The sequence below is a fragment of the Hoplias malabaricus genome, chromosome 10 (genome assembly GCF_029633855.1).
Source record: "Hoplias malabaricus isolate fHopMal1 chromosome 10, fHopMal1.hap1, whole genome shotgun sequence".
NCBI classification, from domain to species: domain Eukaryota; kingdom Metazoa; phylum Chordata; class Actinopteri; order Characiformes; family Erythrinidae; genus Hoplias; species Hoplias malabaricus.
In genome coordinates this window covers 21,080,549-21,091,024 of record NC_089809.1, presented here as the reverse complement: position 1 = coordinate 21,091,024, position 10,476 = coordinate 21,080,549, and the positions used below count along the sequence as shown (strand labels likewise).

Genomic DNA, 10,476 nt, shown 5'->3' with positions numbered 1-10,476 from the left:
CCTTGACCTTGACCTCCAGCCAAGGAAGAGCTGATGCTGCTGGCCGCTCATTGTTTAAACGGGGACTTTCCTTTTTCATGGTATAAATTGTTTTGATTGGTGGTTGCACGCACAAGAAAGTATCAGTGGGGTGCTTTGATGAACACGTGATTTCGGAGTGAAATGAGAACTGATGAGAACTGATGAGAACACAAATGAGAACTGAGACTAGTTCAACCAAGATGAGTCCTAAAAACTATTTTTGTGTGAATTTTAGAAAAAATAAAATCTTTTTTGCTTTAGAAAAATGAAAACAGATTTATGTACCATTTAATTACCACTAAATTCTCGAAACGACAATGTTGTAATGAATATTGATGAAGAGACATGTATTTATCAGGAAATGGGCAGATTCATTCTAAATTATTCTGATAATCCTAACGTTTAGACGGCTCTTGTTCGCTTTTCAGCCTTTGTGTATAAATGTATACACAGGTGCACCGACATAAATGGCAGCCTAAATAATATATCATTTTGAAACAGTCAGTTTTACTTCATTTTTCAGCTGAAGTAAATAATCCACATGAAACTGGCGGGGAGAAGACAACCTCTCGGGGACCTAAGAATTACAAAGTAAGCATAAATCTAGGCAAATAAATTTTACATGGAGACTAGCTCAGTATATTAACGTGAGTCCTCTTTTTTATTTATTACTATTAAAACACAATCTATATTATACGCAGACTGGACACATTCAAGCGATATTACAGTGAAGCAGTTTTCAGTACATATGTGTTTGTATGTAAATGTAAAAAAAAACTACAGTGTAATTACGACGGTAATGACTGAGCAGAAAGAGAACAGTTGTTGTGACATGAAATAGCACGATCGTAAAATATAGGTACGTGCATTAATTAAAGTGTGACATCACTAATGTTGGATTTTACAGAAAATGTTTTCAAAATGTTAGAAATCCTATTAGTTGTTTACAACCATCTACTCCTCGGTTTACCTTAAATAACTTAAATACCTCAAGACCTCCAAAACCAGAGAACATATTTCGGTCTATTTATTTGAGTCTGAAATATAACTAGATCATTCTGGGTTCTAAGAAAGTGATTTTCAAGCTACCGTTTCTTGAAAGTGTGATTGGTGATATTTCGTTGTCTTCACTCCAGACCGCGTCTCGCTCTTTGCGTGTCACGTGCTTCGCTTGCCTCCAATCAAATCCCGCGTCCCTACATTTCCCTCTCCCACAACCTCTCCCTCTCTTTCTGCCCCCCTCCCTTCAGTGGAGGGTCATTTTTTTCACGGAGAGCTGCGGGTCTCTCCGCTGCGCGCTATGACCGCGTCCGTGCTGCTTCCCTCGCGCTGGACTGAGCCGCTCATGTTTCTTTACGGAGGCGGCGGCTCCGAAGACACGAGCGCTGGGATGGAGGGCTTCGGGGCCGCGGGAGGAGCCGCGCATTGTGGCTACGCGCTTGGCGAAGTACCGGCGTCTGGCGCATCCGGAGCGCCCTGCGGATACTTCAGTAGCGCGGGAGGAGGAGGGGGGTATTACCCGTGCCGGATGACCAAGCCGTGCGCCCAGCCAACAGCCCCCGCAGCCGCGTCACTCTCCGGCGACGCAGAGTTCAGCACCAGAGCCAAAGAGCTCACCTTTTACCCGGGCTACTCAGCCGGACCCTACCAGCCCGTGTCCGGGTATCTCGACGTGCCTTCGGAGCCCAGGCACGAACCCGTCCTTCCCGCAGAGACCTACCAACCCTGGGCCATCAGCAACAGCTGGAATAGCCCTGTGTACTGCCCCAAGGAGCACAGCCAGCTGTGGAAGAACAGTCTCCCTGGTGTCCAAGGTGCGATACTTTGTGTTGCGTTACGTGTTTTTGGACTCCTCTGCCATTTTAGAAGTGTTAGCCAATTAGATTTGATTAAAGGGGGAAAGTTTAAGTCGCGGGAGAGATAACAGTCATTCAGAGCGTTTTGATGTATAAGAGACGTCTGAAGTTTCGACATTAACTTCTACCTGAAACGTTGTTTTTATAGGATGCATCTGAGATTTTGCCATTCCTGGTGGAGGGATACATACAGGGAGTTATTAGGCAAAATAATTTCTTTTTTTTTCTGATTTACCACTATTTTATAACGTATGCAATACGTTAGATTTAGCCTCAATACGCAGATTTAGCCTCACTGGTCGTTTTGAATATTAAAACCATATTTAAATATCAATGCCTTAAGTATCAGGCAACGTAGCTTCGGACGTCCTGTTCCTGTCACTATGGCTGCGAAGAATTCACCTTGTGACCCCTGGTTCTTATCACCATCACAGTAAAGATGCACGAGAGGATGACGTTCTCTTGAACGGCGCATTTCAGGTTAGGATGGTCTGAATGGAGTTGTTTATTTCGATCCTACGACGGAAAATGCAAAAAATTAAAAATGTAAAAATCTGAAAGGCCCGTGTGTGGATCCACAATTTAGGCCCTCATTTTTCTACGCTACTTATTATTAGAGACATATAACTGAATACAATATGTCTTAAAATTAATAATAATAAACATAATAAATACCAGCGACTTGAATATGAGCTAATCCTTATCTTTAACGAGCATTAGATCTGTCCTGGCCGGTGTTTACTGAGAAGCTGATGCCATTTCAAATATTTTGTGAAGAAGCTTAAAAACGTTTTAAGGTTATTCTTTGATGTGTGTGTGAAATGGGGAGTTTTATCTTTGCGCTATAAAGCTAAAGGATCAGGAGAGGACTTTAATATGGTCCTGTATTTTGCTTAAATATGTGAGGCTAATTTTTTTTCTTGGATTTACCACTATTTTCATTTTCAGAATTTCATACAAACACTAAGACGACCCGAGTCTGTTCGATTTTTATAGTAAACAAAACGCTTAGGCAGTATTTTCCATGTAGACACTTCGACCCCTCATTAAAGGGACCCATGTCTGTGTGTTACGTCATTTGTTTTGGGCTCGGTCACTTTGAAATTGTAAATGAACTTTCTAATATTTCGGAAGAACGGAGTTAATTTAATTTAGTTAATGCAGTATAATATACAAAACCAAATTGTCGATATGTAAACAGTGTTATTTTTAACGTGAACTTCGCCAGTCAGGTATCTCACAGCATAGGTACAAAGCTGTTTACTGTCTCTAAATGCAATACATTACAGGAAACCATAATGGATACCTTGTCGAAGGACTAGTGTTGAGATCAACCATTTGACCATAAGCAAATACATATTAGATATATGTTTCCTCAAATTCGTAAATGTTGTGACCCCTGGTTTGTGTCACCTGCAGTGTAAAGAAATCCTCGAGTAAATATTCTATAAAATGACGCGATTAAAACAAATCTCTCAGAACAATTTTATATACTTTTCAAGACTTGGATTAGGCAGAAATTTGGATTTTCCCTATAATATACTCCCTAAAATACCAGAATTTGTGGACCAGATTCTTGCTTACATAACAATTTAAGTTTCGTAGTAAACACTACATGGTACAACGCACGACTAAATGGTGTAGTGTAAAATTATTCACACAAGAAAATACCCTCTTTCATTCATGTTTGAATAGATGAAGTACAGCCCAGGTACTTGCATAACGATATATTTACATATTTATTATATCCTTGTACTGAACTGAGAATGTATTGTCTTAATAATGTAGATAATAGGCTTATATGAGATTCTATAATCTGGTGATATTTATTTGGTCATTTAAATGTATTTACAAAACACTTTAAACCAAACCAAAGAGCTGCACAGCGAATGTCGTTGAATCAAATCGTGTTACAAATGAAGGTGACAATGATTGTATATGTTCTGTACATTATATCATAGACGAACCAGTTCTGGTTTCATAAAAAGGTTTTAATAGGATGGTTTTTAGTGAATCGTGTTTGTGAATGAGATTCAATTAAAGCATGACATTAATAGTTACACAATTATAAAGCATACTTCTGTTATGTTGTTGTTTAATGGGGTTATGTAGAGACCCATTTTATAGACCCATTTTGTTTACTTTAAACGTAATTTCGGATTTAACTAAAAGGAAGCAACGCTTGCGCCTTTATTTTAAAGAGCGTAACCAAGAATTGATCATTAAATGGCCAATAAAACGGCTAAGCACATGACACAAAAGGTGAGTGAATACGCCTGTGCAGATGTGGAGTTTTGTCCTCTGTTCTTGTTCTACGCTGCAGTGGAGTTAATGTGGGGTTTTCCGTCTCTCAGACAGTGTTTCCGCGACTGACGGAAGCTCCGCTCGCCGCGGGAGAAAGAAGCGGGTGCCCTACACAAAAGTTCAGCTGAAGGAGCTCGAGCGGGAATACGCCGCCAACAAGTTCATCACCAAAGACAAGCGGAGGCGGATATCAGCTCACACCAATCTGACCGAGCGCCAGGTCACCATTTGGTTCCAGAACCGGCGCGTGAAGGAGAAGAAGGTGGTCAACAAATTTAAGAGCATCCCATAGACCCCACGGAGAGCATGGGACCACCGGTGACACGTGTACCAACGGAAACGGAAGGACCCACATGGTTATTTATTATCCTCCGCCAGAGTGACTACCACATGTAGCTTCAAATCTCCGTGGAGAGAGAAGAGATATTAGCTACTTCTCACCTTTGTACAATATATCACGGATACCGCGAGACCAGCCAACAAAAAAAAACACGTGTATGCATATAAAAAACACTATCATTTTTTTCTTTCTTTTGTTCTTTTTTCCATTGTCCGTTTTTTTCAGCGACACACAATCCTAGACCCTAGATTATTATTTGAAACACATTTGTAACTGAAGTGAGACTTATTGTAGCCCAATTGAAGCTTACTAAAACTAAAAGCTGCTAAATGACAGACAGCAAATCACTTTTCCCGATTCTGAAAATATTTGTTGGTTGAGGTTTTAGATCCTCTTCACATGCTATGTAAATAAAGTTCTATCTTCTTATCTATAAGTTTTTGGCATTTAAAACGTATTCAGGTAGAAAATATCCTTACGTTTTTGGCACACGTATAAAACGCTAAGATTGTAGCTACTTCAGGCAAAACAACGTCCATCTGTCACTGTTAATAATATTCAAATAAAACTCCCCATATTAAACCATTTTTATGCAAATCCGATTTATTAATGCTTCGTACGAGCTAATCGCTGAGCCAAAAGCTGGTCCGATGCTGGTTTGGCTGGTCAGCCAGCATAGTCATATCGGTTGACCAACAAACCAGAGTCCATAATTCAACATATGCTGGTTTTGATGGTGACCAGTGTTACAGTTTCCCTTCCTGTTGACCAGCATCCCATCATCTAACACAACACTTTCTGGGTTTTCTCGTAGCTGGTCTTTGCTCGTTTTAGGAAATGAGCCCCTGTAGCCTTAATAGATTCTAAGGTGTTTTTCACTAATTTACACTAGGTTTGTGGAATTAAAGTGTCATGTAGTTTGCTCAGTCTGAATGAAAATGAAGACACACAAAAAAGCGAGGTTTCATTTGAGTCAGGAGATTAAACTGACCCCTGCTTTGCTAAAGGAGCAGCAGTACCACATCGAAGGCTACAGGCTCCTCTTTCGTTGATGAACGCAGCGATGTTGCCATCTAGCGGCGAAGTTTAATCAGTACAGTTATATGCACCTCTGGTTTCATCTTTGTTTATTTAACTCCAGTTTTGGGAATTTTCATAGATGATGTATACTGGCTTTCTATGATTTAACTTATTATCGTGCAGTTACTTTACTACATTTTAAAGTGACATACAGAACATTTAGTTTTTCTTTCTGTCAATTCAATAAACCTATATTTTGTCAGTATATTTGTGTGTGAATAATGAAAAAGGGGGTTGTTGTGAATGATATTTAGCCACACATTCTCCCTGCATAAAATCACGGAGCGTGTAATGCAGATGTAATTATGCTTCAAAATATTACTTTAAATCCATATGATTACATTTATTTCACTTGAATAAAACCAACTACATCAGTGCAAGTCTTGTCAAAATTAAGTAAAATGAAAGAGAGTAACAAATGTGTTGATATATGTGTGAATAAGTTTATTTCTCATAGGATGTAAAGGTAACAAATTATGAGGAATACTAGTCTCAGTGAAACATAACTAAAAAGGAAAAGGTTTGGTAAATACAGAAAAAATAAGCAAGATTAAAACAATGAGGAAAATGTGCAGCTATATATTTGAAAGCAATTACAATTATTCTTTACTCATAAGGACATCCTAATATGTTTGAAGGTTTGAAATGGAAAACATACTGCAGAAAAACAATGCATTAATTATTACAAATTGTCCTAATTATATCACAAATGCAGTGTCAGATTTTTAAATAAGATGACAAGAAGTTAAAACCATTCTCAAAACACAAGACAAGAAAAACAAACAAACAAACAAATAAAGAAAACCTCTGTAACCAGATCAGGGTCGTGGTGGGAGCCTACCTGAAATCACTTGGCACAAAATTCACCATTGTACACATTTTTATTAAAATCCATCAATATGAGAAGTGAAATTAATTGTTTATTTGTGAACCTTTTGATCTAAAATATAAAAATAAATATATCTTGAAAATGAATTATAGCAAAGGAATTGCTGAACAAAAAAATATATTTCATTAAAAACCCTGAATAACAATACAAATTAATCTTTATTTTACTAACATGGAATCAAGTGCATACAATTAACTACACAACCCTGCTTACATCATTAAACATATTTACATGAAATATCTTTAAAAATGAAGAGCAAAATAGGGAAAAATTATTATTGAAATATGGAGAGATTATGTCAGTAATCTCTGGATTGGATGTCTGCATTTAAAATACATTGAATATCTAACAAGTTTCTAACAACAGAGAAAAAATAAAAAAAAAAAAAGAAAGCAAAAAAAAAAAAAAAAAAAAACAAAAGCAAAAAAAAAAAAAACGGATGAGCCTGTAGTTTTTACAGAAGCTTTCATAAAAGTATATTCACCCATAAACACGTAGCTGTGTTTGAAGATGGAACCTCAGAAAAATAGAGAAAAAAGAGAAAGAACCCTTGTTAACATTTTATTCAATAATATCTCTCATGTCCATGAATACATTTAAAATGTAGAGGACAATAATAATAATTTATATATTACCTTCCCAGTAATTTTATGTTTGAACTGAAGGTTTATAACCACAAGGTTCCTATCTATTTTTGGACAATTTATTTCCTCATTTTGAATATAAAATATATTGATACAATTATATAATTCCAATATAATTAAAAATAACTACATACAGTGTAATAAATTCTGTCACAATAAACAAGCCATAAACATCTACTAAAATTCAAAAGGGTACTGCAAAAGAAGTGTAAGTGTAACTCTAATATTTTGTCATGTTAAAAAATGAAAAGACACACTGCTTAGCGTACAAACTTTTACTATTTCAAAATAGTGTATTCAAATTTGAACCACGGCGTTTTATATGTCTATCAAACGCCGTTGTTTTATGGGTTAAAGCCGTGACATTCCTACACAAGAATGGTTAACATAGTGTGTGTGAAACACTGTGTTTAAAAATTGATACAGGACCTTTCATCAGTAATACGTACATTTGGGAAAGGTTTATTGTATCTTTCTGTCTTACCCTTTGGGGAGTCAGATTCAACTACTCGCACAGTAAAGTTCCCCAATATCAGCAAAGACTGAACAGTAGTGGCTCTATGAAACAGCCTTAATTAAGGCCCGTTAAAAAAGTACCCGGATGAAAAGAAATGTTGGTATTTGCTGCCATCTAAAGGCACAGTTAGAAACTGCATTGCGTTTTTGAAAGGTGGTTCTATGAAAAAAGAAATTCTCTTGCCCGCCATCAGAGGAGGACAGAGTTGTCTAAATGCATTAAATGCATACATATTCCATTAAACACAAAGAAATTAATCACTAAACACCACGAATAAAATGTAAAATGCTATAAAGTTTGGATGTATTTACTCAGCTGTACACCCACCATCACCCACCATCATCCATTTATTTTTGTCTTGACCCCCGAAATATAAAGTACTCTTAACTTTACAACGACCAGGAATGGAAACCGAATAGTGAGGTGAAAGGTATTCACATTAATAAATGATACACTGAAGGATTTGAAAGGTTAATATTCAACTCAAACATTTGAACAGTTCTTCGTTTAAAGTATTTTTGACATAAATGAACCAGGGCAGATGGTTACTCCGTGTCATATTTTTATTATGTACGGAGTGCACCGTCTTGTGATATGTATCTCATCTAATCACGTCAGGTTCTAAGATCTCGCATCTGTTCAGAGATTAAACATTTTGCTGAACACGTATTATTTCTGATTGCTGTCAAAATGAAGTTGGAGTCTTTTAATGGTGATTAAATATTATCTCCTTTATATGTTAAAAACCACAGACGTCTGCATTATTAAACTTCCTTTTCCTGAACAATAATTTATTTCGGATCTGTTATTCATATGTCCTATGATAGCATAATGTTAAATGTTAATGTTTTTTACACTTCATTACAAGTATAAATCTACTGGTTTATTAAACTAAATTTACATAAAGTGTATATTCAAATAATTTCAATGCAAATTGCTTCATAATATACAAGCTGTAATTTATTTAACAACACATTACGTAGAGACAAGTATAAAAGTGGCACTGAATTTGTTCTCGTTTTGCATTACAAAGGTTCTGAGTGCGTTCTGACTTACAGAGATGAATCAATTTTCTTAAAATAAGAGAATAAAAGGAGAAAAAATTCAAACGAGATTTTTTTTTAATGAAACGTCTTTTCTTGCTGAATTTCTTGTTTTAATTCACGACAAGGAGCAGCATTTCTTCCCGCCACACAGTGTACTTTTTTACTGTCCAGAATAATGAGAGCAGCGTTAAGCAATTGTAATTATAATGAATACAAATGTAAACAGACACAAAATAGCAAAGCAATCCAACTAATCTTGACCCGTAACCTCAACAGGCCGAGTAATGATATAATTACAACATACCGAGACAACAGTAAAACTCGCATCTCTCACACTACCACCGTCCAACAACATACAGGGAGATAATAAAATACGCATTCAGCAAAAAGGTAAATCCAAGTTTATAGCGCGCCTTCAATTTAAATGTCAATACTCAGATTCAAATTGGAAGCAGTCCTCTTATGTGAACTGAAATGAACACGTTAAGTTACAAGAAGATGTTTCTAAAATCTATATGAGGTATTGGTTTCCGTTTTTCATTTCACCAGTTGTTAGCGGCCATCAGTTTTGATTTGACTTTATTTCACATTTTAAATACTTTAACAATCTTCAAGAGATTTCTGTTGTTCAATATATAGCTACAACTGAAATGTAATCCTAAAATGATAAATATGCGTTTCTGCATGCTTGCACACTTCTTTTGCGCCCAGGATAAATCAGATGTGCACATTTTAGAAATCGAGGGAACATGTTTAAATTCTTGGTATATTTATATTTTATTATAGACACGTGTACAGGCGAGTCTTCAACTTAAAGTCGTCACATATAAATTCTGTAAATAAAAAAGAGAAAGAAAAAAATGTTATTGTGACATAATGTTTGTGTTGTAAAATACATTATTTTGCAGGAGCGAGAGCAAGTGCAAGGCAAAGGTTGGGTTTGGGTTCAGGGTGTGTCCGTGGCCCCCAGCAACAACACCTCCTCCACCCCCCCCCCCCCCCCCACACACACACACACACATTGTATGTTTAAATTAGCTATCATAATTATATATAGTTTATCTCCACACATTAAGACTGTCTAAATTTGCACATCACAGTGCGTTGATTCATTATTTCCAAACAAAATACCAATATATGTGTACTTTAGTGTAAGGTCTTCTTCTTAAAAGAGCTGAACGGCGCAGTGTGTGAACAAGCAAAATATATTTAGATGACATGTTTATAACGTCTTGTTAACCTTAAGGTCGTATTAATATGGCTTTATTGGTATGTAATGAAATGTGTGTTGACTGAAAAATTAGAGCTAAAAAATAATCACAAAATTAACTTTACGGTAGTTAATTATGATTATGTACTGATCAGTTACTCATTTACACAAGACTGGGTCAACATACACACATAAGAACGTTTAAACCTCATGTATTATATAATACACCCCAAAAAAATTCATTGTGGTGGTACCTTTTGTTGTCACTGTGGTGGAATCCACAATGTCTCAATGGTACATATACCTTTAGTTAAGGAACGTAATAGTTTTTACCATTGTGTTGATCTAAACGATTTATGTTCTTTTTTTTAAATAGTTATTTTATCAAATCTTACAAATATTTACGTCTCCTTTTGGAGAAGAGGGTGGATTCTAAAACAACTGTTGTACCATTAAAGGTACATATACATTGTGTGTACATTTAATGACAACAATGTACGTCTACCGGACGTTTTCTTTAAAATTTAAAGATGAAATAAAACGTTAAATCGACAGACCATCAAGGTTTT

The 10,476-nt window shown here is 36.2% G+C and overlaps 1 protein-coding gene across 1 annotated transcript; it reads left to right on the top strand.

Annotated features, from left to right (window-relative positions):
- Positions 1–1,321: 1,321 nt before the first annotated feature.
- hoxa13b (homeobox A13b) lies at positions 1,322–4,533 on the top strand. The gene is made up of 2 exons (XM_066683972.1): positions 1,322–1,826; positions 4,232–4,533. The coding sequence occupies exons 1-2, from the start codon at positions 1,322–1,324 to the stop codon at positions 4,471–4,473; spliced, it is 747 nt and encodes a 248-aa protein (XP_066540069.1). The 3' UTR covers positions 4,474–4,533.
- The last annotated feature ends 5,943 nt before the right edge of the window (positions 4,534–10,476 follow it).

Bases quoted from the DNA above. Each gene is read 5' to 3' on its own strand.
- hoxa13b (XM_066683972.1), top strand. From the start codon at position 1,322: ATGACCGCGTCCGTGCTGCTTCCCTCGCGCTGGACTGAGCCGCTCATG. The intron at 1,827-4,231 runs GTGTCCAAGGTG...TCCGTCTCTCAG, and splicing joins GTGGAAGAACAGTCTCCCTG to ACAGTGTTTCCGCGACTGAC.